This window comes from Epinephelus moara, chromosome 14 (assembly GCF_006386435.1).
Source record: "Epinephelus moara isolate mb chromosome 14, YSFRI_EMoa_1.0, whole genome shotgun sequence".
Lineage (NCBI taxonomy): Eukaryota > Metazoa > Chordata > Actinopteri > Perciformes > Serranidae > Epinephelus > Epinephelus moara.
This window is the reverse complement of record NC_065519.1, coordinates 41,892,621-41,919,433: the sequence shown is the minus strand read 5'-3', so window position 1 is coordinate 41,919,433 and position 26,813 is coordinate 41,892,621. Positions and strand designations below refer to the sequence as shown.

Here is a 26,813-nt window from a genome sequence, read left to right as displayed (position 1 = left end):
CCAGTTTCATGCAGATCGCTCAAACTTCCTAGGAAGAGATCCATTTGAAGTGTTTTTCAAAAAATTCAAAATGGTGGAAAATCTATATAAGCGGAAGTTATGGGTTCTTGAGGCAAATGTGTTCCTCATGAGGAGAGGCATCTCTGTGCAAAGTTTCATGTCTCTACGACAGGCGGGACATGAGATATGCCCATTCAAAGTCTGACATTTCAATTGGTTGCTATAGCGCCCCCCTTTGGCCAATTGATGTAATATTGCATCACTCGCATCTTCCCATGACCCTCTACCACTGTGCCAAATTTCACATGGATTGACCAAGTCAGTGAGGAGAAAAACGTGGAACAGACCCACAGACAGAGTTTTCGTCATTATATAGTAAGATAGACAGTCCTGTAGAGAGCTCGGCATGCTGCGGTACTGCAGAAGGAAGCACGTGTTGTGTATGTAAAAATCAGTTTGGAACAAATTTCATAAATGTATCATACAATTTACAATTAATTATCCAAGGGAGTTGTGATTGGGTGCTAGCTGTATTGTCCAATGTGGTAAATACTCCAGCAGGCTCTTTTCAAGTTTTTGTGTATTTTATTTCCCAACATGAAGGTCAAACACTGTTGCAAAGCCCTCTCCCCATTGTCATGAATACAATTAAGACTCCTATTGGTTATTTATTAATTTAAAAAAGCTTCAAATTCAAATATCACAATGTGAAATTTACATTTAAAATGTTAAATATACAGTATGTCACGTGTCTTCCACTTCTTTATGTGAATTGATCACGTGTACACTTTTTCCATGTGATATTAAATGTGAATTTAGCGGTGCGCTGCTATAGTTCCAGTGAGGTTAGTGCCACAAAAAGCGATCGTAGTTTTACAGAGACATTGTGGCCTTTCCTGCTGGGATAGTGTGGTACTTTAAGCCAAAACATGATTTTTCCTAACCATAACAAATGGCTTTTTGTGCCCAAACATAACCACACATTACTCCCAACATTAGTTTTTCCCAGCCACAGTTTTTCTCCCTGTTCGGTCATATGGAAAGTCTAATGCCGGATGATTTCCTGTAATTCTGACGTCCTTGATTTTGTGGAGATGCATGTGTTTTTCTGTAAATGTGTTTCTTACAGCTAGCTATGACGGCTGGCTGTAAGAGATCTGTATTTACAGATCTTAGGTCATTTCAGCGAACACTGCACAGACTATGCAAGATCTGAACATCTGTTTATTGCATCGTCTCAAACAGTACAGGCAGTCATTGGAAGTTTGTATCACACATCCAAAAAAACAACAGACTTATTACACAATATACAAAACCTCATCAGTGACTGCACTTTGGTCATTAAGGCTTTTTCAGAAAGTCTGACATGTGAAAGTATTGCATCAAATTTAAGGCTTCGTGTTATCACCTGCTTTACTGCTACCAACGTGCAGACGTGCAGAAGCAGTAAGGTCACTTCACTTTAAACCTGACTGGCAAAACCAGTGTTCATATGATGGGCTGCACCAACAACCACTACATCACACTGAGTTCCTTCTTGATATCGTTAGGGAGGGTGATTTTTGTTATTATGGTATTTACATCAAAATGAGTCTTTACAGCATTTCATTCAAATCCACATCAAACTTCTCTTATCTCGCAGGGCTGTCTATTATTACCACGAGGGTCTAAGTACAGAGGGTGTGGTTTCCTGTACCGATTTTAAGGCCCTCTGAAGCAAATGTGTGATATTGGGCTACATAATTAAAAAGGACTTGACTTGAATCATGAACATAAACATATATTTGTTGTCTAAACAGTAGCGTCCAGGGACAGATGTGGTAAAGGTAGGGCTGTACTAAACAGTTTGAAGCTTTATTTAGAATGTTGACATGCAAATGTTTTTTCAGGGTTTCTTTGCATTTCTATGCATCTGTCTAAACCTGGTATTTCTACACAGTTGCAGATAAAGATTAGGCACCACTAGTATTATTATCAAGTATTAAACTAGATGAAATTATTGGAAATGTTTGGATCATGAGTCAGAAACAATCCTACACAGCCACCACTGGAATCTAATTCTACAGAGCGTTGTCCAGGTCCAAAAGTCAAAATGTATTGAAAAGGGACAGATACAGCAATTTCCAAAATTCACTGATGTTTTTATCGAAAAAACATTTTGCTTCAATCCACATTTGTTGTGGTTCAGCCTTTTGAAAACAACGCTTTCACTGCGGTCAAAACACTCACACACAAAGGGAGGGACACACCTGTATTAACAGTGCAGCACAATAAATTACAGTCATTCATTAAAGACATTTGATTTGATTAGAAAAAAAAGACTAACTTATTTGACGGGATTAATTACTTTTTTCAAACTGGGGGTTTTTCTTTGAGAATTTTTTTGAATGATGAAGACGTTATAAAATGTGACGACAGACATTTGAAGCATCTTTCAAGAACCTCAATAGAAGCTTTGAATGTAAAACTAGAATTCAGCACAGTTTTCAAGATTAGTGTCACCAATCTGACCAGATGTCTCCCCCTCAGTTCCTGAGATGTGACACTGAGAAATTGCCAGCTAAGTGTTTTTGCAGAACATTATGATGTCACAGTGATGTTGACCTTTGACACTGTGAAATTTTGTCTTAATTAGCATATGAGTTCCTGCATTATGGCCATAAACATGTTGTGTGAAGCCATAGTGACCTTGACCTTTGACCTTCAACCCCCGAACTTTAGTGAATTCATCCCTGAAGTGGGCGTTTGTGCCAAATTTTTAAAAAATTCTCTATAGGTGTTCTTAAGATATTGCATTCATAAGAATGAGATGAGTGCAAGGTCACAGTGACCTTGACTTTTGACCACCAAAAGTGAAGGGTCATACAGCAATGGACTACAGGCTGCGGCAAGAGCACTGCCTTCACATGTGGGACGCCTGCTGTACATACCAAGAGGACATTTGTGCCAAAGCTGAAGAAATTCCCCCGAGGATGGATGGACAGATGTATGTTAGGACCGACAGACAAGCCAAAAACATGAAGCCTTCGGCTGCAGCTGTTGCCAGTGCAGAGGCAAAAACAAGATATTCGGCAGAGCCCTAGTTTAAGGCGATAAAGATAATAAAGTCAGCGTGCCTTTTCCACTACAGCAGATAAAGTGCTTCACGATTTCCTCTTCTTTACAGACTCTCTCACACCCACTGATGGCAGTGGACCTACCATGCTAGGCGTTGCCATTAAACACCAAACTGACACTTGAGAGACATACCAGTGGTTCTGCATTAGTCCAAGTCAGCCTTAATCATTCAGATTTTTTCCCCAAGCATCCATCAGTTCCCACTCCTTTTTATACAACATAAACATCAACTGGCAGATGTTTCTGTGCTGCAATCCATCACAGTCCACATCAAGTCTCAATTCATTGTTGCACAATCGGTAAGAGGTAATGCTTTTCAAATTAATCAGTGCTTAAACTGCATTACTATGTTAGGGTAATGTAAGCTAATCTTCACTGTGACGGACTGCACAACTCCAACTGATTTTTATACTTTACAGGATTAAATGGAAACCCATGAACAATAGCACCAATACCTCCAACAATGTAAAACTGTACAGGATACATTTGAAAACAGTGTGTGAAAATGTAAAGTAAACATGATTTGCAGTCACAGAGGTACGACGTGCAAACACGGCGTCACTGAGCCTGCCCTTAAATCATCAATCACTGTGCATTTGATGCATTTGTTGCAACCTCGTGAAATTTAAAACGTAGCAAAGAAAAGAAGAAACCAATCTTTAATCTGATTTGATTTAGTCATGGATTAAAATATGAATACTACAAAAAACAATCACCTTTACATCTTGATTGAACGTGATCTATGTTCAATCCTTGTTGGTGCAGCTGGTGCAAAGTCTCTATCCCATGATGTAGAACCGTCATGTCCTCCATGTTTAGATAGAAACTTACTGAAGGGAATCTGAATACAGCAACACGAGAACTGCAAATAAATAAACACAATTTGTTGGGCTTCATCCACACTGCAATGTTTCTTTCAGTTGAGTAAAGCAGCATGTGTGATGTTAACACAGTAGATACAGTAGTAACCTGTTTCTGCTCATGGATCAACCATTTGGTGAGGACCAAACCAGAGCGACAATAAGACTGAAGATCAGGTGGACACAAACACCACTCTAATGGGATGCTAATGCTGCTCTGTGAATCCTTGTTGTCTAAGTAGTTGTTTGTTAAAGGAATACTTCACCTCCAAAATGAGCATGTGTACTTCAGTTAGGTGAAGGTGTTTTGTTGAATTTTTGAAGAAAACCTTTTTTCTGGCATGCCTCCACTGTGAATGGAGAATCAAAAAAAGACAGGCGTTCTTCATGAATTGAAGTAAACTGCATTTAACAACAGCAAAACTACACCAAAACAGCTCGTTACAAACTCCTGCATAACTCGTGCAGTATAATCCAAGTCTCATTTATCCAGTCATATACTCAGTGTTTCCCAAACACAAAATTCCTATTTAAAACTGAACTAAAAGGGAAACTTATCTATGCTCCCTTCAAAGCCAGACTCCACTAACAAAAACAGTAATTTTACCTCGCTGAACACAGGAGCTGCTGCTCTACCGCTGCCTCAGTCAGTCACTTTGTGTTTTTGTCATTGTGTGACTTTGGTGTCTTAAATGATTAGTTTGTATTCACCAAAGTCACACAGTAACACAAACAAACTAACTGATTGAGGCAGTTGTAGACACAGTTCTCATGTTCAGCATGGTAAAATTACTGTTTTTGTTAATGGAGTCTGGCACTGAAGAGAGCATACATAAGTTTTACTATCAGTTCAGGATGTGTTTGAAAAGTACTAACCATATAGTGGGATGAAGAAGACTTGCATTATACTGTATGAGTTTTGGGAGAGTTTGTAAACAGATGTTTTGATATGGCTTTGCTGTTGTTAAATGCAGACCCGGTTTACTTAATTCATGAAGAATGTTTGCCTTTTTTGGTTTTATCCATGGAGGCATGCAAGAAAAACGAAGCTCTCTTCACAAATCCAACGTTACACACACAGTGAGTAACTGATATACAAATGGTCATTTTGCAGTTGCAATATCACTTCAACATGTCAGCTGTGTTTCTGTCTCTGCTGCCTTTCAAAAAATAAATAAATACACATAAATCATTTGTTACAGCTGTGATGCAAATTTCAGATTTTTTGGCCCATAAAATAACTCACATTACAACTGTGACACTCGTGCTCTTCTGAAAGTTAACCAAAGAAACTGCGGTTTGACCAATTTCATCTAACATGCATGTAGTGAGCACTACAGTATCATGATGAATATCAAACAAACAACAAACCCTAGGAAATAAAATCTAATTTGGTCTCTTTGCCCTGCAGTGTGAATGTAGCCTATCAGTCCAGTGTGTTTGCCCTCAGTGTTAACTGTAGTACACACTGATGACCAGTAGAGACTGCTGTCATTCCTTCATGATGGATGTCAGAGGATTAATAAGCTGATGATTTCCTGGTGCTTGAATGATGCATACAGCTCCTAGAAATATTAATGTCTCTGCATATTTGACATGATGGTCATGTTCCACAGCTTCTGTTCCTGTAAAAGTTTGATGAGATATTAAACAGATACTCATCATTCTGATTCACTCAGTGAGAAGAACATGCCGTATCAAAACATGCTTTTGCTTACAGTGAATCAGTCTCACTATAGTTCTTTGGCTGATGATATGTAGCAAAAAGAGCAGTCTTTCAGCAGAGCTCAGAAACAGCTGAGCAGTGGAGTAGTGCAACATCCATACATGGCCTTTTACAGCACCACCGATAGCCATTTGAATCCAGCATGTCAACATCAACAGTCTTAGAACTGTCAGGCCATTGTTTCCCTGGCCACGTCACGAGTCTGACTGCTCCAGGGGTATGCAGCACTTTGCCTGTGTGTGTGTGTGTGTGTGTGTGTGTGTGTGTGTGTGTGTGTAGAGGAAGGTCAGGACACCACTGAGGCTGTGCTGGGCTCCAGGCCGGGGTTGTCAGCACACACAGGCAGCCTGTTGACTCTAGACTGGCTCAGGTTCCAGCGCTGCATTCTCTTGCGGTACTTCTCTGAATCTGCTTTGTCCATGTGAGCCGACTTCAGAACAGCAGAGGGGTGTAAGGAGTTGTACAGAGCTCGAAACAACAGCCTGCAGAGGAGAACACACAGGAAGACAGTGTGATGGATCAGGAAATGATGACCTCAGGGAGAGTGGCACGTTCAACAACCCACAGAAAACTACTTCTACGTTTCTTACACTGGATATTTTCACTTGACTGAGAATTTGGCACCAGAAGTAAAAAAGCTTTTATGTATTATTGTGGATTGCACTTGGAATAAAAGCTGAAATTTGTAAAGTTAATGCAATGCAGTTAAAGCAAAGTAGCTAGCTTTCTGCAGTTCCAGTGAAGATAGAGTTCCTTGTGATGGCGGGTGACAAATCTTATTTTGTGTACCTGGGTAACAGAGCCATCACTGTAGTGAGAGCACACACGATGTAGAAAAGAGGCTGGGACATCTCAAGTGTTTCCACCCCCAAAGGGTTGGTGGGGGGGCTGCAGGTCACACAGAACACACTGAAGAGCAGCACGAAGCCAAAGTAGGAAACACCACTAAGCACCAACACCAGCATATGAATCCACGTCTGCAAAACAACACAGAGGTTTAGAGACTCCATAACATACCTGGAGACACAGTCTGAAAGGAATACTTCACCCCCCAAATGTCCATTTGCATATCAGTTACTCACCTTACATGAAGAAAACTTTGTTTTTCTCACATGCCTCCACAGTGAAGGAAGAATCCAAAAATGGGGAAAATTCTTGATGAATTGAAGTCAACAGCAAAACTAAACATCTGTTTACAAACTCTCACACAACACGTGCAGTATAATACAAGTCTCATTTATCCAGTCATATGCTCAGTTTTTCCAAACACATGCATTTTCACTAAAACCTTCCTATTTAAAACTGAACTGGAAGTTAAACTAAACTATGCCCCCTTAAAAGCCAGACTCCATTGACAAAAACAGTAATTTTACCTCACTGAACACAGGAGCTGCTGCTCTACTGCTGCCTCTATCTGTGGTTTGTTTGCATTATTATGGACTTATGTGAATCCAAACTAACCCTTTAAGATACCAAAGTCATAAATTAAAACAAAGAAAACAAATACTTGAGGCAGCGGTGGAGCAGCAGCTCCTGTGTTCAGTGAGGTAAAATTACCACTATTGTCAATGGAGTCTGGCTTTGAAGAGGGCGTACATAAGTTCAATTCTCCGTCAGGAAGAACTGTCTTTTTTGGAAGTACTGAGCATATGACTGGATAAATGAGACTTGGATTATACTAGATGAGTTGTGTGAGAGTTTGTTAATAGATGTTTTGATATAGTTTTGCTGTTGTTAAACATGGACCCCAGTGATTTCAATTCATCAAGATTTTTTGGATTCTTCGTTCACCGTGGAAACATGGGAGAAATTCAATGTAACTTGGGGTGAGTAACTGATATACACATCATCACATGGGGGTGAAGTATTCCTTTAATGTCTGTTATTCTCTGGACTCTGATCACATTTTTGCACACAACAAACTTCAATTCTTTGGCATAACACAGGCCACATAATTAATTATTCCAGTGGCAAAAATATGGAGAAAAATCCTGTTTTAACAGATTTTATTATGGCAGTGTGTCTGACCAGAGTGTGACTCTCGATGACTTGGTGCAGCAGGATGATGAGGAGAGCTGAGGCATTGATCGGCGAGCCAAAGGACAGCTCACTGATGCTGGATCCTGCGAATGCCTGAGAAAAACATCACGAAACGAGACCAGGACTGTATAAGCAGGGTTTATTACTGACTGTCAGTGGGAGGGTTATAATAGGGAGCTATTTGACAGAACAGAAGGATCTGCGTACTCACAAAGTAAGGCACGAAGAAGCAGACGAGGCTTTGGTAGAATGCATCCAGGACTGTGATCCAGAAGATGTAGGGAGCATAGACCTGCAGAGACACAGGATTCACTTGTTAGTCCTCCTAAACACAGTGTCAACACGCGTGACAGCAGTCAGACTTTAGTATCACTGACTCTATGCTCTGTGTGTGTGTGTGTGTGTGTGTGTGTGCAGTCACCTTAGAGCTCTGGGCAGCCTGGTAGAGCTCAGGCAGCTCCATCAGAGTGTCTACTGGCGTGTCCTGGTCCAGGACGCCATAGATGAGAGGAGGAACAGAGGTGAAGAGCAGGTTGAAGAGGATGAGCACCCAGGCGTTGGTCATGACGCTCCCAGAGAAACCACAGAAGAACTGATACCAGAACAGCAGATTCACATACATCTGCAGACACAGACAGACACACAGACAGCAGTGAGGATTCTCCTAACATCTGGACTGGTTGTTTTCTGTTTGTTTTTCTTAATTGCAGGGACTGCAGAGGAGCTAGTTGCTAAATTTGGCATAAAGATTTGCTTAAGATGAATATGTCTTGTGCTTTTCCGCTGCTACTGTTTATCAAAAAATGTGTCTACAAAACAAGACAACAGTCATTTTCAGCATTTGCTGACAGATAATCTCCATCCATATCTTGCCTAAAAACACATATCACATGACCATTCACGTATACTGGGCATGTGCGTGCCCATGTAAACAGGAAGTAGGTTGTCTGCTCTGTGGTTGGTTGCTTAGTTACACAAAATATTACGGAAATGGCGGAAAAAAAGAGCAAATGGTCTGACAACTTTTACTGAAAGTATTCTTGAGTAGAAGGTGATCAAGGAGATGGAAAACAGATTAGAAGTCTTGCAAAGCAAATTTGGCAACATGTTTGAGTGGCACCAGCCGGGAGCATTGTCAATTGCAAAAGGAGTACCCACACGAAAAGGATAAAATCATAAAAGGTATGACGACCTAGCTATAATGTTTTGACTTGACAAACTATGAGTAATGAGACCCAACTGAGAAGCTATCTGGGGTGTCATCGTTTTCTGTTTGTCCGGACTAAAACGTAACCGCAGAGTTTTCAAACCAAAATGAGATCAGCAGTGTTTTCAAAGCTCTTCCAAAACACCAGAGTAGAGGGGACGCAATTCTGGCTTGACTTCTTATTAAGGTGACAATACTTTTTTTTGTTGCTCCCAGAACTCTGAGACCTGCAGTATTAAACTACATTTGCTGTTACCATCAGTAACAACAGGTGTTGCCAAATCAACCAGGAGTGAAACCTCTGAGGCTGCTACTTCAGCACTTTATAAACATAAATATACAGACAGTAAGTAGAGTCAGTGAACTCTTACCACATTCTTGTAGATGAAGTAGAGGATCATGTTTGCAAGACGAGAGTAACACCAGTGGCCATGGACCAGCAGCAGTCTACTGAGGTGTTTAAACCTGGAGATCGCAAAGTCACTGGACATCACAGCCTGGGACCGGAACAAATAATAATAAAAAGACAAATATATTATTTACTGTCTGTCAGTTTTGCATAATTTGCAGCTTACAAACTAGGCATGAGTTCTTGTTCTGTCTCCACTGTGGAGACTGAATAAGATAAGGTGTCCTAACAAAAACAACCTTCATGTATGCATGTGTGTTATTTTGCAGCCTGGTCTCGTAGAAATATGTGAAATCGACACAAACCCTTACATGGTGCACAAAATGTGTTAAAATTGCATGCTTTCAACAAATAAACACTGCCAATGCAACGTCAGAGAGGATCTTTTGTTGCAGTGGACACACAAATTAGGTATAAACAGTGAGAAGGTCTGCGTAGGGCAGGTGGGAGGGGTGGTGGAGACTGCTATTCATGTCCCGTGTAAAGAATTTACAAAGTAAGTATATTTTTGTGTTTCGTATGTAGTTATTTTCACTGTTTGTTGTCTATACCTAACCAAGTGTTTGTATGCCTCCACATCAGTGACAACCATGGCTGAAGGCATTGTGTTTTCGGGTTGTCAATCCATCCGTCAGTCCCACTTTCATGAATGCCTTATCTTAAAAACGCCTTAAGGGAATTTCTTTAAATGTACCACGAGGACTCAATGATGAACTGATTAGATACTGGTGGCCATGGGTCAAAGGTAAAGGTCACAGTGACCTCATCTGTCTCATTCTCCTGAATGTGATATCTTATGATGAGGTCAATGTGACCCCTGTCTTTCACATTCTTATGAACGCGGTATCTCAGGAATACCTTGAGGGAATTTCAAATTTGGCACAAATGTCCACCTGGACTAACAATGAACTTGTTAGAATTTGGTAGTCAAAGGTCAAGGTCACTGTGACCTCACAAAACATGTTTTTGTCCATACCAAGAACTCATACTCTAATTATGAAAATTTAACATAAATTTCTAATCAGATAAAATTATGTGTCTTTATGTCCAAAGGGTCAAAGTTCAACTTCAATGTGACATCATAAAGTTCTGCAAAAACATTTTTCTGGCCAATACTCAACTTCATAACTCAGGAACAGAAGAGGAGACCTCATAAAACATGTTTTTGACCATAACTCAAGAATCCTTATTAATTATGTAAAGTTTTACACAAACGTCTAATCAGATATGATGATGACCAACGATTAATGTCATATCTCAGGAACACAAGGGGAGACATTTGCTCAGATACTAAATTGGTGACACTCATATTGGGTGCCCTCCTTGAAACTGAGCTGATTGTATAGATCTTCTGTGCTGCCGGGGGAAGATGTGTGTGATGCATCATGGACATGGATGCATACTGAGGGTGCAACTTGGAGGGTTTGCAGAGGCATACAATCACAAGACAATGACTTCTGGTTATTTTCCTAACCCTAACCCAACGTTAACCACATTAATGACGTGTTTCAAACTGCGACTGTTTGCAGTAGACTTTGCATTGGCATTGTTTTCATGTTGCCAGCACATAATTCTAACACATTTCATATTTTACATGTATGTGTTTCATTTCACGTAGTACTGTGAGACTGTGTTAAATATTGGTAGGTGTGGTGTCAAGATAAATCTAATGGTGATTACCTGCATGCCCTCCTGACCAGATATCCCGATGCCCACATCAGCCACCTGAATCATGCTCACATCATTGGCTCCATCACCTAAATGAACAAAAACAACTTGTCATTGTCCTCCATGTTTCGGTATATACAAAGCACATCACATAATAAAGGAGTTTATCCATATCGTCCACCCCACACATTTCTTTTTTCTTTTCTTGTCCTTCAGTTATTAGAAGGTCAATATAACAAAGTGAACAATAACTGTTCCCTCTATGTAATCCAACTCAGGCTTAGACCTCAAGGTTACTTTAAGGACATACATGAGATTACATGCTAACAAACGTAAAGGATAAAAAGACACACTTAAAATAACTGCTTGTTGTCAAGGGACATATGTAAAATTTCCCAGCAGTTTTGCTGCGGTCTGAGTCCTTACCCACAGCCAGGGTCATGACGCCAAGCTGGTCCCGGATCAGCCTGACCACCTGGCTCTTCTGCAGCGGAGTGGACCTGCAGCAGATGACTGCCTTGCATCTACAGCTCAGCTCCAGGAAGTCGCTCTTCAGCTCCTCCTGCAGGGCCCAGTCCAGCGTCCGGCCATCTATAACTAGGATGAAGCCTCCCACACTGCTGGAGGAGGGTTCCCCATGAGGATTCCCTGCTGCAGTCAGTTCAGTCAAACTGTTCTCACCCCGCTGCACTTCCAGTTTGAGCTCCTCAAGTATAGCTGCACACGCATCCTGATGAGTGAAAAAGATCCATAAGTACTGTCCATAAGAGTTACAGTGCATTTAGTCATTGATTTATCACAATTACACGTTTGTTTTTTGTTTGGTTTTACAGTTTTGTCCTTAAAGCAGCTAGGCCTGAAGATAGATATAGCTGTGGTAAATATTTTGGAAAAGATGTGGGTAAATTGCGATAAATTTGGTATAGACACACATAGCCCCGGGAGGTTGAGTCCTCATTATTTTACAGACCCCTGACCAGTGTTTGACTCACACCATGGCTTTCAGGGGTGCCTTTTTTTGAAGGTACTTGTTTTAACTCACACCATGATCTTCATTCTAAACCTAACCAAGTAGTTATGTTGCCTAAATCTAAAGTAGATGAAACCTAGGCTTCCTGACAGCATGGAAGTTTATTTTGAAAAGACCCTATGCATGTAACAAGTGGAAATTGACACGCCACCTCTGTGCATCCAAACCTAACGCTAATGAAGTACCTGAAGTGTCTTGGTTTGAAGCTTAGAGCAAAGCTGCGAGTTTGGAGCGAGAACATGTCAGTACAATACACATGCATCTGCTCACATACAAAAATATACTATCAATAAATTTCATTTCTGTATGCAACATTCAGAACACTGATATAGCAGCAAACCACTATTTGCTATGTAAAGATATAGCGGAGTACTGGCAGAGAGCCACGGGAGGTTTTGGTGCCTCCTTCACGGCTGGAAATGCAGCCATGGCTCAGTGAAAAACAACTGCTCTTTGTTGGTCTTGAACTGTGGTCTGCAGCTTGGGAAGTGTCTTGCCTAGATGTCACACCATCCACCATGCCCTCCACCTCTGGATGACAAAGTCAGCTCATACACTATGTCACTTCAGAAACGTTGATATGTATGAAAGGTACAAATATATTGCATCTTGTGATTTGCAGAGGATGACAATAAACCAAATAAACACTAGCCAGGGATCTGGATAAATAACCTGAGAGGACGAGAGGTAAAAAGACAAAGCAAGAAAAAAACAACATAAGATACAATGAAGATAAACATTTCAACTCTTCCAAATGACCCTACAACAGTGCTACAATCTCTCAGTCACTGACCTTGCTTCCACAGTTGGCTGTCAGCAGCTGATCATCTGGACAAAGCAGTTTGCAGGCATAGGCGATGTTGATGGCCGTCTCTTTTTTGTCTCCTGTGAGGATCCATACTTTGATGCCAGCCTTCTGAAGAGCTTCAATGGTCTCTGGGACCTCCTCCTGCAGTCTGTCTACGATCCCTGTGGTGCCTGAACACACACACACACACACACACACACACACACACACACACACACACACACACACACACACATACAGAGACAAAGCACTTTGAGCACTGCTGTTCCCATCTCTGATGTCAGCTGCAGTGAGAAGCTCTCCTACCCAGCAGGGTGAGGTTGGTCTCCAGTCTCTCAGCTGACTCCAGCAGCAGCTCTTCTCTGTTCTCTATGCTGCTCTCTGCCAGCAGCTGTCTCTTCAGCCACACCTCATACTCCTCCTCCTCCAGAACCTGCTCCACACACAGAACACACAGTCACTGAGGAACACAGGAATCGGGACACCCTAACTCTAGGCATGAATGCACAAAATGAAGGGGTAAATGGTAGGGGCAAAGGCAGTGGTGTAGTGGAGGGTATACGCAGGTACTTTTTCTGGCTGTTTACAGTTTTCCCACCTATCAGCCAAAAAGCTATTAGAATATACTGGAGAGCATACCCACTTCTTCCTCTGTAACCTACCCATCTACATAACAGTACCCCCACCTCATCAACTACCACTACACCACTGGGCAAGGGTTGGGATTTAGCCTGTACTTGTCAGTGTTTCACACTCAAATGAAACAGCTGAAGTGCGATTGCTTCAATGAGCTTTACTTGTGTTTGGAGCCACAGGGCTTCATGACAGTAAAAGATGTGTGATGTACAAAGCTACTGTATTTCAGCTTCCTGAAGCGTTACCTTTTTAGCGATGCAGAGTGTGCGGAGGCCTTCTCTGGCGTAGCTGTCTAAATGTTTTTGGGTTTGCTCTCTGATGTGACTGTAGATTTCCTGAGCTTGCTCTGCACCTGAGCGTAACAGAATGAAAATAATAAAGACAAACAGTGCTTTAGATCAGCCAGGCAAAGACAAAATTCTTTAGAGGTGTCTTTGTATTTTTTCATCCATATTCCTTCTGTGAAGTACCTTTAGGTGTCTCAGTCAGATCCATGATGGCAGAGTCAGCACCCTTGGTATAAACTACCACCTGTCCTGTGAGTGGGTGGCGGACCACCACTGACATCTTCTTCCTGTTAGAGTCAAAGGGCAGGATGTGGAGGAGCTGGACAGCGAGAGAGCCAAGTCCTGGCAGATCCACCAGCAGGCTCTCTGCAGAACGTCCCCTCAGGGTGCAGCGGTACGCCTGGGCTGCATGGACCAGAGCTGCCTCATCCGGACTCTCTGCCTCGTACAGAAGTTCGTCGTCAGTGTCGCTCTCACTGTCCACTTCTCTTATAATGTCCTCCACATCCTGCCTGGACCCGCCAGGGTTTGCCTTTGTATCCTTGATATCGTCCATTGTCTCCCTGTCCTCTGTCTGTCCAGCATCTCCTCCTTCCACTCCAGAAGGTAACTCCAGTTTACGCCTCAGGTTGGAGTTTTCCATGTTGCTTTCCTGGCCTGCTTCTGAGCCCTCTGTGGTGCTGTTAGTGGGCGTGGAGAGGGTTAAGGAGCCGGTCTTCCCCCGGGCAAACAGCCTGCTGGTGAAGCTGCGAGGGCTGCCTTTGATCAGGGGAGGAGACAGGGTGGAGAGGGCTGAGAAAGGAGAGAAGCTGAGGCGCTGGAACATCAGCTTGATTTCCTCCAGGGACTTGAGAGGTGTTCGTGCCTCAGGCACCTGCAGGAAAGAGAAAACAGAACATGGGATCAGCTTTTATCAGCAAGTCATTGCTTTTAATTGGAATATTGTGCTAGTTTTAAGCGATTTTCAATGACGTGTCATCTTGTTTCTTGTCTCATCTCAAACATGTGATCAAGGGTGAAAAAACATTGGTCAAGACAGACATTTCTGTTTAGGACTTTACTGTATATAAAAAAACACTTGTTGAAAAAAGAAACTGCCCAAAATGCATGTGTCTCAGTTGTCAATGTCACTGGCTATAAGAGGCATTGCTCATTGCACCAGCTGCTTGCTCCTGGCTGGACTATGGACCGAAAAGGGAGACAGGCCCTTCCTTTGAACACAGGCGGCTTTTGTTGGAATGTTATTGATTGGTGGATTACTATAAGGCTTGTGATGCATTCATGTCACGTTACCACTAACTGTTTCAGGTCCCCCACCTGACAGACCAAAAACACAGAGTAAGGGTATTGTAAGTGTAATGCCAGTTTCTCTGGTCTAGTTTTAGATGAGGACCCTTGATGCATGTCAGCTAACCTCTATCACCATAAAGAAATCATACTTACTCCAAACCACAAATTCATCCCCCAAAATATGTAATGAAATATAATTAAGAAGTAAACAAAAACACAAAGAAGGAAAATGTACAATGATATTGTAGCAATGGCCCACATTTCCCACCATGCCTATTTCTCCACTAGATTGTACTAACAAACTGCTGAAGTTTGCTGTTTTATGTTCCAATTCAAACATTACTTCTTGTTAGTGTTTGTAATGTGTTTGTTGAGAGCACGGCACTTCATGTTGGTAACTGTCATTATTGGTTTACAGATTGAACCTCTAGTGAGGGGGATGCTGCATTTCTTGATGCTAGTTGCATTTCAGGTTGGGATGCTGCCATTGTGAAATTCTGCACTAACACAGATACTGATCCTTACTGATCCTTACTGATCATATAATTTACCTTCACCCAAAGCTCATTTTTACTGAATAGAGCTGAACGCATCGCAACGTAAGTCAGTACAACCTCTGTCAGGTGTTAGGTGTGGCCACCGTCTGCTAACGTTAATTAACTGTCTTGCTGATGTTAGTCTCGCTCACCAGACCTTTCTCAAGAAAAGAAAGGTCTGGCTGGGCCGACTCTCACTTTAAGATTGGAGAAAAAAACGCCCCGGCTGCTTGTATTTCTTTCAACCAATCACAATCATTCTGGGCGGTGCCACAGCAACGGTGCGCTTGCAAAAATACTGCCGGGGGGAAACAGATTTTGGTGTAACACGCCCACAAAAATATCGCCTACAGGACGCGAACCATGGCAGAAAAATGGCTACATCCCTGCAAGATCAAACACTGCAGAAGTTAGTAAAGGACGTGTTGAAAACTGCTACACAACCGGAGGTGGTAGGGCGGGACTTCAGCGTGTGGCTCGTTCCGCCCAATGAGACTATACTGATGTCAACATGGATTTTTTTGCTCACAGCAGCATTATCAGGGAAACAAAAGGGTGCATCCTCTGACGCATTGATAGTGAAAACTGTGTCCTTTTGTCCTGACAGTGTGCCGGGGAATCTCTCTATTCATTCCAAACTTGTTTTCTAGGGATGCACGATATTGGATTGTTTGCTGATATCTGATATGCTGATATGTAAAAACTCATTTGTCCGATAACCGATACCAATATCGATATATCCACTTTTTCCTCAACTAATTTTAGTGATCATCAAGTCTCCTCTGCAGTGGAATTAACATCATATTATACATGTATACTCTTATCATGATGGCCCACCAGCAGATGGAGACATGAAATAAAATGCTTTTCAGTGTATGTAATATTCACTCACTGTGTAAAATTAGAAAAAGAATGTTGGCCGATTCTGATTCGACATTATCGTGCATCCCTTTTCTATTGTCCCCAGGATGACGGGACACTGTTTGTCTGGAGCCCTGCCTTTCAGCCTGCACAAAACTTTTTTATTTTTTTTGCCAACAGGCCAGTGATAGTCATCAAAGCAAATATTAGCTGATTCTGGTATTCAGCGTTTAAGTTGGTGCGTTCCTCATTTTAGGACTACATTTTTAAGGTCTTTTGTCCGATCCTATTTACATCTAAAGCATCAAGTACATCTTCATTCTCTCCAAAAGAAAGTTCTACCAACCTTCAACCTATCATTGGTTGCAACTTAACAGTGAGAAAATGAATAAGCCAAACTGTTTAAAATAAGTAAATAGGTGACCTCCTGCTCAGCAATGAACTCCTCATAATCATCTTAAGGACACTTTGAACTAGAATATTTACAGACTGATACAGACTGCTGTTAAACCAACGTTATAGTCCTCTTTGAGATACATAAACTACACATGAAGCTTAATTTGAACATGCCACCAGCCCTTACACTCAGTAAATCGTTAACGGAAAGCAAATCAAACCCAGTGACTCAATTCAAACAATATCAACAGAAGACCCATAAAAAAGTACAAATACAGCCTTCATCTTGAAACAAATAATCTTTATGATGAAAATATTGTTCTGGAGAAACAAGTCTTTGTTGTGACATGCTTCCCAGATGTCATCTACTCACCACGTGTCGAGGCTGGCTGGGTGAGGAGACCACCACGCTATTGCAGATGGCCAGAGCAAGGAAGAAGTCAGTGATGTAGGTGAGCTCCAGGCTGGATGAAGTCCCAGAGGAGCCGTCACTCAGAGCCAGCACCGGAGAGCAAAGCCAATTCAACTTCCTCACCAGCTCGGGGTCCGGCATCACTTCCCTCGCCTGGACAGAAAGACACAGAAGCAGCAGGAGCTTATCCATCATGGCTGGAGCATGAACACATTGTGGATTTCAGAAAAATATCCCAGAAAAAGTACCCAAAATAAACCCAGGGAAAAATAAAATTTGATTTATTAGGTTAGGGGTAGGGGCGAGATCTGATTTCTGATCTGCTGTGTGTATTTTACATTGACAGGTTACTATAGTCTGTGTAAACACATTATTTAATGCATAATCTGATTTCTTACAGCAACCTACATTCCTGTGTGAAGTGCAAACGGCAATACATCCTTTTAGTCACTAGCGTGGCTCAAGCTCCAAAAACACTGGGTCCTACATTTCCCACAATGCAAGACGCAATGTTTGACTCCCTGTTTCATGAACAGCCACATTTTCCAATCTCCATATCTCAGATATAGGATGAGATAACCCTGATGACATTATCAACAATAGCTTTGGCTGAGAAGTAACTTTCACTGGTCCACTTACTAATTATAAAATTGGTGGAATGACCCTTTAACTGCTAACCATTAACATCTGCTCCCTATGTGGATATAAACGACTCATTCTTAGTTAACGAAAACAAAACAATTCTTATTTTCAGATGATTACACACTAAAGAAAACATTAATTATATTTTATTCAATTTCTGCCAGTCTATCCCCCTAAATCCTACACACTGGACCTTTAAAGCTAAACCAAATGCTATCAATGATTACATTTAAAAGGACCACACCCAGTGTGTCTGCATGTTTTAATTCAACAAATCACATACAGTGTACATTCAACCCATCATTTGTGAGCGAGTTGTTGTGTTTTCTGATTAGTGAACCAGATGTGAGGAGGACAGTTCAGAATATGTTATAAAAAAGTGGGGAAATTATTAATTTAATCTAATTTTACACCAGAGTGTATTCTCTTAAATCAGACTTTCAAGTCATTTTTGTCTTGTTCATCTCCTGACTTTCATTATTTTTTTAATATCAAGAATACGCCTCGATATATTCCCAGTACTTATTCACAACAAATACTTCACAGGCAGTCACTGGTTATCATTTATTTGACTACAGTGTGAAAATCAGCTGCAACAGATTCTCAATTGTAGATATGAACCAAATAGGTGAGTAAACAAATACTGTGTCTGTGGTGTGTGTGTGTGTGTGTGTGTGTGTGTGTGTGTGTGTGTGAGTCTGACCACGCGGCTGCAGAAGGCACTGGTCCTGGGCTGCATGTGACTGGACAGATGTTCTTCCTCCTCCTCCGACTCAGCGGTGAGTGTGTGCAGAGACACTGAGCTGTGTTTGCAGCTGAGAGAGCGACAGCTTAGAGATTTACCGCTGCAGCCCGACTTCAGAGTCACAGAGCGACCGGCCGCCTCACTTTTCTCTGCCTCGTACACCTCCAGCCTCCGACCTGACACACAGTAACGTACACACAGAGCCTTTTACAGTACAGGGCAGAAGAGTGTTAGAATCAGTTACTTACAATCCAACTATTAGATTAGGCTGAGAATACATCTTACTTCACTGTCATTGCACACGGTACCAGTACAACTTAATGTGATGTTAGTGTGAGTTTTTAACTAGCACTTTTAATATAGTTTTACAGCACCAGCTGGCATTTATAAATGCTGATGCAAATAGCAGATGGCATTTGTGAACGCAACTCTATGCGCCTGCACATGTGTGCTGATGGGGGACGCGCTAGGACCCCTGCTGCTGACTACTGATCACTCCTTGGTCCCTACAGCTGCAACGTCAGTGTGCATCTGTTTATGCTGGTGACATGTGAGGAAATGAAGTTGGGTTTTTCCCCCAACTTTATAAAAAAAACTAGAATTGCACCATGGTTGTAGGGCTGCACGGTATATGCGGTAGACGGTAGAAATGATATAAATTTTAGGTCATACCGCCCAGCCCTACATGGTTGTATGCCTCAGTGCACCAGTCAAGTTTCTCTTACAGTTTACATCCATGTCTGTGCAATTCAGTGTTTGACCAAATGTCTCCCCTTCTGTTCCTGAGGTATGACGTTGAGTAATGGTCAGAGAAGTGTTTTGCAGAACATTATGATGCCGCAGTGAAGTTGACCTTTGACCTTTTGGATACAAAATGTCATCACCTTATTATTTTATACTATTAGACATCTATGTGAAAGTGTGTCATGATTAGCATATACATTTGGCCAAAAGCATGTTTTGTGAGGTCACACTGACCTTGACCTTTGACCACAAAATTCTAATCAGTTTATTCTTCAGTCCAAGTGGAGGTTTGTGTCAAATTTAAAGAAATTCCATTAAGGCCTTCTTGTGATATCGCATTCACAACCATGAGACAGACAAGGTCACAGTGACCTTGACCTTTGACCACCAAAATCAAATCAGTTCATTATTGAGTCCAAGTAGACATTTGTGGATGTGAAGTGGACATTTGTGCCAAATTTGAAGAAACTGAAGCTGTTCTTGAGATATTGCGTTCACAAGAATGAGATGGATGCAAGGTCACAATGACCTTGACCTTTGATCTATGATCATCAAAAACTACTCAGTTCATGGTTGAGTCAAAGTGGACATTTGTGCCAAATTCAAAGAGATTCCCTTGAGGCGTTCTTGAGATATTGTGTTCACAAGCATGGGACAGACAAACAGACAACCATAGAACATGGCTTCACCGGCGTGGAGGCATAAAATGAGAAGCTGCTGCCTGCCTATTTCATGTACGGAGATTTGCTATTAAAATTCATGCATTTTGCCAGTCTCTGTGCTAGAACTCTTGCACCAGGGCAACCCAATAATTTTTCACTTTTACATACTGACATTTGCAATCAAATATGCAGAGTAATGCTACTTTGTAGACTCTGGCTGCTTTTAAAGAGAGCAGCTTTGCAACATCAGCGCACACTAATGTCGACAAAACAGTAGAGTCAAGTAAACAAAAAAAACTGACTGCGTTTATTTAAACTTATTCATTAAAATATGCCCGCACCAGCCAGTATCTCCTGCCTGCACACACTGCAGTGATAAAAGCCAACACAGCCTGTCTTTCTGGCTGCCCACCACCCAAATTTGTTTCTATTAAAAAACCTCTCATTGTTCCTGCTGGAACTCCCCACTACTGTGAAAGTGTGTTCCTAAAAATGGTAAAAGAAAGTCAGAGCATTCTAGGGTGTCATAGTATTGTTTCTTACCATTTTCCTCATGAGGATATTCAACTCCAAAGATACTGCAGCGGCGGAACACCATCTTGTTCTCTGTCAGAGTTCCTGTCTTATCAGAGAACAGGTACTGGATCTGACCCAGGTCTTCAGTGATGTTAAGGGCCCGACACTGAATCCTGGAGTCCAGCTGCTTGTTGTAGAGGGCTAAGTCATTGTTGATGAAGTAAATCTGGCCCAGTTTCACAATCTCAATGGACACGTACAGAGAAATGGGGATCAGCACCTGTTGGACAGAAACTGATTACATGCATGTTGCATTCAGGGATAAGATAACAACCTACTTGGAATTAACAGGTATAGCAAAGGTTCTATGTAAGCACACAAGTTTTATGGAACCTAGATATCCAAAAGATAACCTGTGCCAAACTGATTCTGACTGAACAACACAGCCCACTCATTCATTTCAGTGAGACCACAGTGGTGATGCAGTGGAGACGCCTGCACAGGACAGTTGAACCCAGTGCCACTGAAAGAGAGAGTTACGACTGACTTCTGTTGTAGTAGGAAACAATGGACATCACGCCTGTTGAGGAGCAACCATCAGTCCCACACTATGGACAGTTTCATCAGTGAGCCTCATTTACTGTCAGTGTTTCCCAAGAGCACTCACTGGTAAGTTGATGAAATAACTGAATCTTTTTGACATTTTAATGCATTAGCTGACCTCTCATGAATCTTTTATGTTGCCAGCTTTAGTTCTTGTTTATCATGAGATAATAGCTGCCATAGTTAAAGTCTAATCGCGTCCTTAACCAGATGTTAGTTGACCCACATCTACCTCAAACTAACTGCAGTTATTGGCATTCATTGGAATACAGACTTAACCTTTGGTTACATTTATTGTCAAGGTTAGCCACACTATTGTGCATCTGAATAATGTTACAAGGATTGGTAGATTGCTAAACTCAGCTCCAGATTAAAGGCCATATCACATGAAGTCAGTATTTTTCATGTGAAGTTGTCATACATTTAAACACGACCTCATGTTGTGTCAATCATATTTCCACACTAACTTTGAAACTTTCATCCCTCATTCAGATGTTCAGAACACATTGAAATGTGGCATAACCTGAGAGAGACATACATCTGCAACTAAAGAGAAGAACAGGGCACACTCTATCATGTCATACCTCAGACTACCTTCATCAGGTCAAATACTATTATTCAGATGGATAATGATGACAAGGAGCAGGATGTGGACTGACTGCACATGGACAGACAGAGTGACAGTTTGGAGACAGAGAGGGAAGACAGCTCAGCCTCTTTAGCCACAGTGTCAAATACAAGACACGGGCAGTGAACGACGACAGCCAGCTGAGAGATGCAAGGGAGCAAAAGTGTGTTTTCATTTTGTCTCGTATTGCAAATTTTTGCAATGAACAGAACAATAAAATGCATTGGAGTCAGTGTGCAAGGTTTCTGTGTGTAGCTTTTTTCTCATATTAGGTTTTTTTTTTTTTTTTTAAATGCATATGTAAATTTGACTTGGTGAAGAAAGGTCTTAACTTTTTACACTGGTTGTACTAGTATGCCTAACTTTTTAATTCAGGTACACCAGCAGATAATTTAAGTGCACCCATAATTTTTCACTGCCCCTTTTAGTGCAATAATGTTTTTTAAGTCTTAACATTTGTTTGTCAGTCTCTTACAAATTTGTATTTTCTTAAAAAGGGCTGAAACAGCACACAGAAGTCACAATTTTGTTTTTATCCCAATTTAGAAATCAGTTTGGTGCAAGTTCGATACAGCAGAAAATAGTAGTGCAAGTGTCAAAGACAGACAAAATCCTCCTGCTGGAGACATGTAAAAGCACGGGAGGCTGACTTTCTGTTGATGTTGTTGTTTACATTTCCACAAAAAATGTCACTGATTTCAAAGATTAGTTGGATGACTCCTCTGTAATGAGTAGTCATACTTAAAAACTTCAGAATTCTAATAAATGCATGAACCTAAATTCTGCATCTATATCTATTTTCTATTTATTTTCAAATGTCTTCGGTTATGCTGAAAAAAAAAGGTAAAGTTATTAATTGCAACTAATAGAAAAGTGTAAAAAAGCAAGTTTTGACCTGGGAATTAAATGGTTAACTGTGTACCTGCAACACAATGATCATTGTCCAGAAGACATAGAATCCAGCTAGGGCAGGAGATGTCTCCTTATCAACCAGAAAGATAGGATCTTTGAGGTTCTTCAGCCAGAGGCCGTGACCTGAAACACACCAAGACACCAGAGCAGCTCATCACTATCAAACATCAAAGGTTAAATCTGGACATGGTTCAACTGTGAGCCTCTGGGGCATTCATTGGCTTTTGTCACTGTCCTCCTGGGGACTGGTCTTAATAGAAATATTGCTACTGCAATAATCCTGCTGCTGTTCACAGCTGTGTTGTGAAGTGAGAGTGGGGTTGGTACACACCTATAGCAGCTGTCAGGCACATGATGATAAGCAGCAGCACACACCACAGGATATCTGTGTTCAGACGCTTCTCCAGCTGGCTGCGCTTATACCTCGGCCCGCTGTTGTTCATCATGGCTTTAGTCTCATGACCTGAGTCACACAGTCAGAGAAAAACACACCACAGCCATGTTCACTTATACAGACCAATATCATTAGGAGATAAATTCTGAACTTTAGTAGGAGTTTATATCAGGAGCTTCACTCTAGTTTATAGTTTCAGCACTTTCATAGTCATATCCTTGAGTCCATGGGCAGATTAAAAGACAATGCGCCCCCAGGCACAGATATGCAAAAGGTCCCATCTGCCTCTCTCACACAGAAGCAAGACACACAAGCCCCTTTCACACTGCCTCGTCAAGGCGGGAGCTTCACCTCGCCTTTAAAAGATACAATCACAGAATGGGGGGACAAAGTAGCCTCGCCTTTAAACTGGCACTGGAGATATAAACAGCACTATAACGACCTCTGTATAAACAGGACAGCTGGCAGAACGTGGACATGGGCGTCACGGGTGTGACGTTTTAATGACTTGTTACGTGTGCAACCCGCTGTAGTAGATTTAAAAGTAGCTCTTAACAGTTAGCAGCTAACTCAAAGAAGAAGAACAGTGGCCAAAAATTTCCGCCAGTTGGGAAAACAATGAGGTCTGGGAGCCCCTTACCCTCTGAGCAGAGGACGAGATCAGCCGGCATGGATTGCAAATGATTATTGCCATCTTAATAGCATTGTTATTGTTATTGCGCTGCTAAAACGTATGTTATGTCACACTAGAGGCCGATGGTGTTGTGTTACATGTCACACCTGTCACGCCTCTTTTGTTTTTAAGATGCCAGCACACCATCTGAAATCACACACTGGAGCAGAATGATGCCGCCGTTGTTTGGTTTTGTAAATGTAAAGGCAGCATAGAGAAGGGACTTTGTAGCAGCTCTACAGCACAATCTTTGGATAAAAAGGGCTACAGACTTTGTATAGATGACTGCATACAAGAACCTTGCAACAGTGCTTTGAAACGGGCAAGATGAACCAATGACTGCAACTTTAAGTCCTTCCGAGTTTACAGAGCTACATACATACATGCTCGCTTGCCAAACTCGATACGCACCCTTGGTATAGACAATAAAAACATGTTCTGTGAGTGGAAAGCAGAGACATTTTCACTTTTTTGCTGAATGTACACATAAATATACTGGAAGTAGGCCGAGAGTAGCTTTGTAAAAGCTTTGTAAGATACAGTGATGAGTTAGGGGCCTAGGATTGCAATGAAAATCTGGGATGGGTTTGTTGTCTTCATCTCTCTGTAGTTGTTACACATCTCTCTGTGGTTTTGTGTCTCTTTGTGTGGTAATTGTGCATCTCTTTGTCGTTGTTTTGTGTCTCTGAGGTAATTTTGTGTCTCTATAGCCCCATTTTTACTAAGCAGTTCGGTATGGGTGCGGTTCAGTTCAGTACGCTTTTTTTTCTCCGTTTCCAATATGATGTTGTGGATGGTACCAATGTTCTGTTCCTTACCTTCCCCATTTTTGGTCACCCCTCTGTTGGGGTACCTAGCACACAGATCTGGCACTAAAAGGTGGAGCTAGAAACACTGCAGTCTGTTGATTGGTCAATAGCGGACGGTCACTCTGCTCAGGGCTGAGTTGTGGCTGGTTTTGAGGCAGAAGCCACTGTTGATTTCGTGGAAAATTCAATTAGTAGACTAACTCTAAAATGAAAGGATGTTTTGCTGCAAGAGCATTCCATTAGTTTTTATGTGACATACACAAGCATTTATATATATATATATATATATATATATATATATATTAATTTTGACCAGGTTATGTGAACGGCATATATTCTAATACTAAACCAGAGGGAAAAAAAGCATTGTGGAGTGTCGTGTGGGCTCCGGCAACATTTTATGTCTCTTTGTAATTGTTTTGTGTCTCTTTGAGGTCATGTTCTGTCTCTTTGTGTTGTTTGTGGTTGTGTTGTGTCTCTTTGTTTGTTTTGCCCCTTTATGTAGTTACTTTGTGTCTCTTTAAAGTTCCTTGGCATTTGCAGGTGGAGGCTTGGGGGGTCCTGATGCTTTGGGCCCCTGGCGTCTGTGCATGGTAGGCTTGTTCAAATTCTTTTCAATGCTGCTCAAAAACTTAACAGAATGCTTTCACACCTAACCCATCTGGTTAAACTCTGCTTCTAGTGTGTTCACACATTTGTTTCAGTTCATTTAGGTGTGAAAACTGGCAAAAATCAATTTCTGGTACAAACCAAACAACCACACAAACTAACCCTAGCATGTGCTCTTACCAGCATAGACCACAATGCCCACCACGGTCTCAGTGTTGCGGATGGTGCAGCTCCTCAACAGGAGGTTGCCATTGTGGAGGCCAACACGAACCCCACTGGGGTGCTCCCTGTGGTACAACATGCACGCACAAATTATGATATCACTTCTGAATTGATGACAGACCATAGTTGTGTTGGATCACTGTAAGATGAAGAGGAACTCACATGTAACCTCTGAACCTGCTGAGGTCATTGTTGGGATTCTCACACTCAATACGACTATGGAAGTTCTCGAGGTTAAACTCTACTCCCTTAAAAACACACACAAACACATATTTAATCAAACGTATGGATAGGAAGACATGGGATGTCTTCTTCTTTAACTCCACGTTCTACTTACTTGCGGTGGGAGGTCTGAAACCACCTGTCTCTGTTTCAGGTTGGTCTCTCCATCCAAGTTTGCGGTTTCGATATAACAAACCCCACGAGGGTCAGAGGAATACAGCAGCAGCATGTCAGCTGGGATGATTTCATTACAGGACAGACGGACAAAGTCTCCAACTCGCACATCCTTCCAGCACTGGTCAATGTAGGTTTTCTGCTTGCTATGGGACAATATAAGAGAGAGACAGAAGAAAATGTCTCAAGCAAATGAGTTGACAGTATGAATCAACACAATGACATGACAAAAGGATCCAGAGAGATCTGTATCGTGAGCCTTGACAAACATTCACAGCCTTTTTTGTCTTCATTGGACAGAGTACAGAGGGATACCAGGCAGTGATGGAAATGAACATTTACTCAAGTACCATACTTCTGTACAATTTTGAAGTACTTTACTTGAGTGTTTTCATTTGTGCTACTTTGTACTTGTACTCTGCTACATTTCAAGACATGATACATACTAACAAAAGCATGTAAAATGGTCTCTAAATCTCCAGAGGAGACTTTTTGGACCGATCTTATCCTGAGTAAGCTGGAGAACATTTTTGGTCATGTAGCATTTGACAGCCTCAACACAACTTAAAAGAGACTACATATACATATATATATATACATACATACATACATACATACATACATACATACATACATATATATATATATACATATATATATATATATATATATATATATATATAGATACACTGAACAAAAATATAAACGCAACACTTGTTTTTGCTCCCATTTTTCATGAGCACATGGCACACCTGTGCAATAATCATGCTGTCTAATCAGCATCTTGATATGCCACACCTGTGAGGTGGGATGGATTATCTCAGCAAAGGAGAAGTGCTCAGTAACACAGATTTAGACAGATTTGTGAACAATATTTGAGGGAAATGGTCTTTTGTGTGTATAGAAAATGTTTTAGATCTTTGAGTTCAGCTCATGAAAAATGGGAGCAAAAACAAAAGTGTTGCGTTTATATTT

At 41.4% G+C, this 26,813-nt stretch overlaps 1 protein-coding gene across 2 annotated transcripts in view; it reads right to left on the bottom strand.

The window, feature by feature from the left end:
• Nucleotides 1-1,209: 1,209 nt before the first annotated feature.
• Nucleotides 1,210-26,813, bottom strand: part of atp10d (ATPase phospholipid transporting 10D) — a 40,272-nt gene continuing 14,668 nt past the window's right edge. For both annotated transcript variants that reach the window (XM_050062344.1, XM_050062346.1), the window contains 20 exons: nucleotides 25,780-25,984; nucleotides 25,605-25,690; nucleotides 25,401-25,507; nucleotides 23,067-23,198; nucleotides 22,746-22,858; nucleotides 20,620-20,872; nucleotides 18,629-18,846; nucleotides 17,245-17,436; nucleotides 13,972-14,662; nucleotides 13,747-13,853; nucleotides 13,172-13,298; nucleotides 12,851-13,035; nucleotides 11,454-11,757; nucleotides 11,040-11,116; nucleotides 9,322-9,447; nucleotides 8,165-8,365; nucleotides 7,955-8,035; nucleotides 7,732-7,836; nucleotides 6,493-6,680; nucleotides 1,210-6,185 (listed from right to left, as the gene is read on the bottom strand). In XM_050062344.1, the coding sequence (XP_049918301.1) occupies nucleotides 5,990-6,185; nucleotides 6,493-6,680; nucleotides 7,732-7,836; nucleotides 7,955-8,035; nucleotides 8,165-8,365; nucleotides 9,322-9,447; nucleotides 11,040-11,116; nucleotides 11,454-11,757; nucleotides 12,851-13,035; nucleotides 13,172-13,298; nucleotides 13,747-13,853; nucleotides 13,972-14,662; nucleotides 17,245-17,436; nucleotides 18,629-18,846; nucleotides 20,620-20,872; nucleotides 22,746-22,858; nucleotides 23,067-23,198; nucleotides 25,401-25,507; nucleotides 25,605-25,690; nucleotides 25,780-25,984 (3,694 nt within the window). In that variant the 3' untranslated portion in view covers nucleotides 1,210-5,989. The remainder of the gene's footprint in view (nucleotides 6,186-6,492; nucleotides 6,681-7,731; nucleotides 7,837-7,954; nucleotides 8,036-8,164; nucleotides 8,366-9,321; nucleotides 9,448-11,039; nucleotides 11,117-11,453; nucleotides 11,758-12,850; nucleotides 13,036-13,171; nucleotides 13,299-13,746; nucleotides 13,854-13,971; nucleotides 14,663-17,244; nucleotides 17,437-18,628; nucleotides 18,847-20,619; nucleotides 20,873-22,745; nucleotides 22,859-23,066; nucleotides 23,199-25,400; nucleotides 25,508-25,604; nucleotides 25,691-25,779; nucleotides 25,985-26,813) is intronic.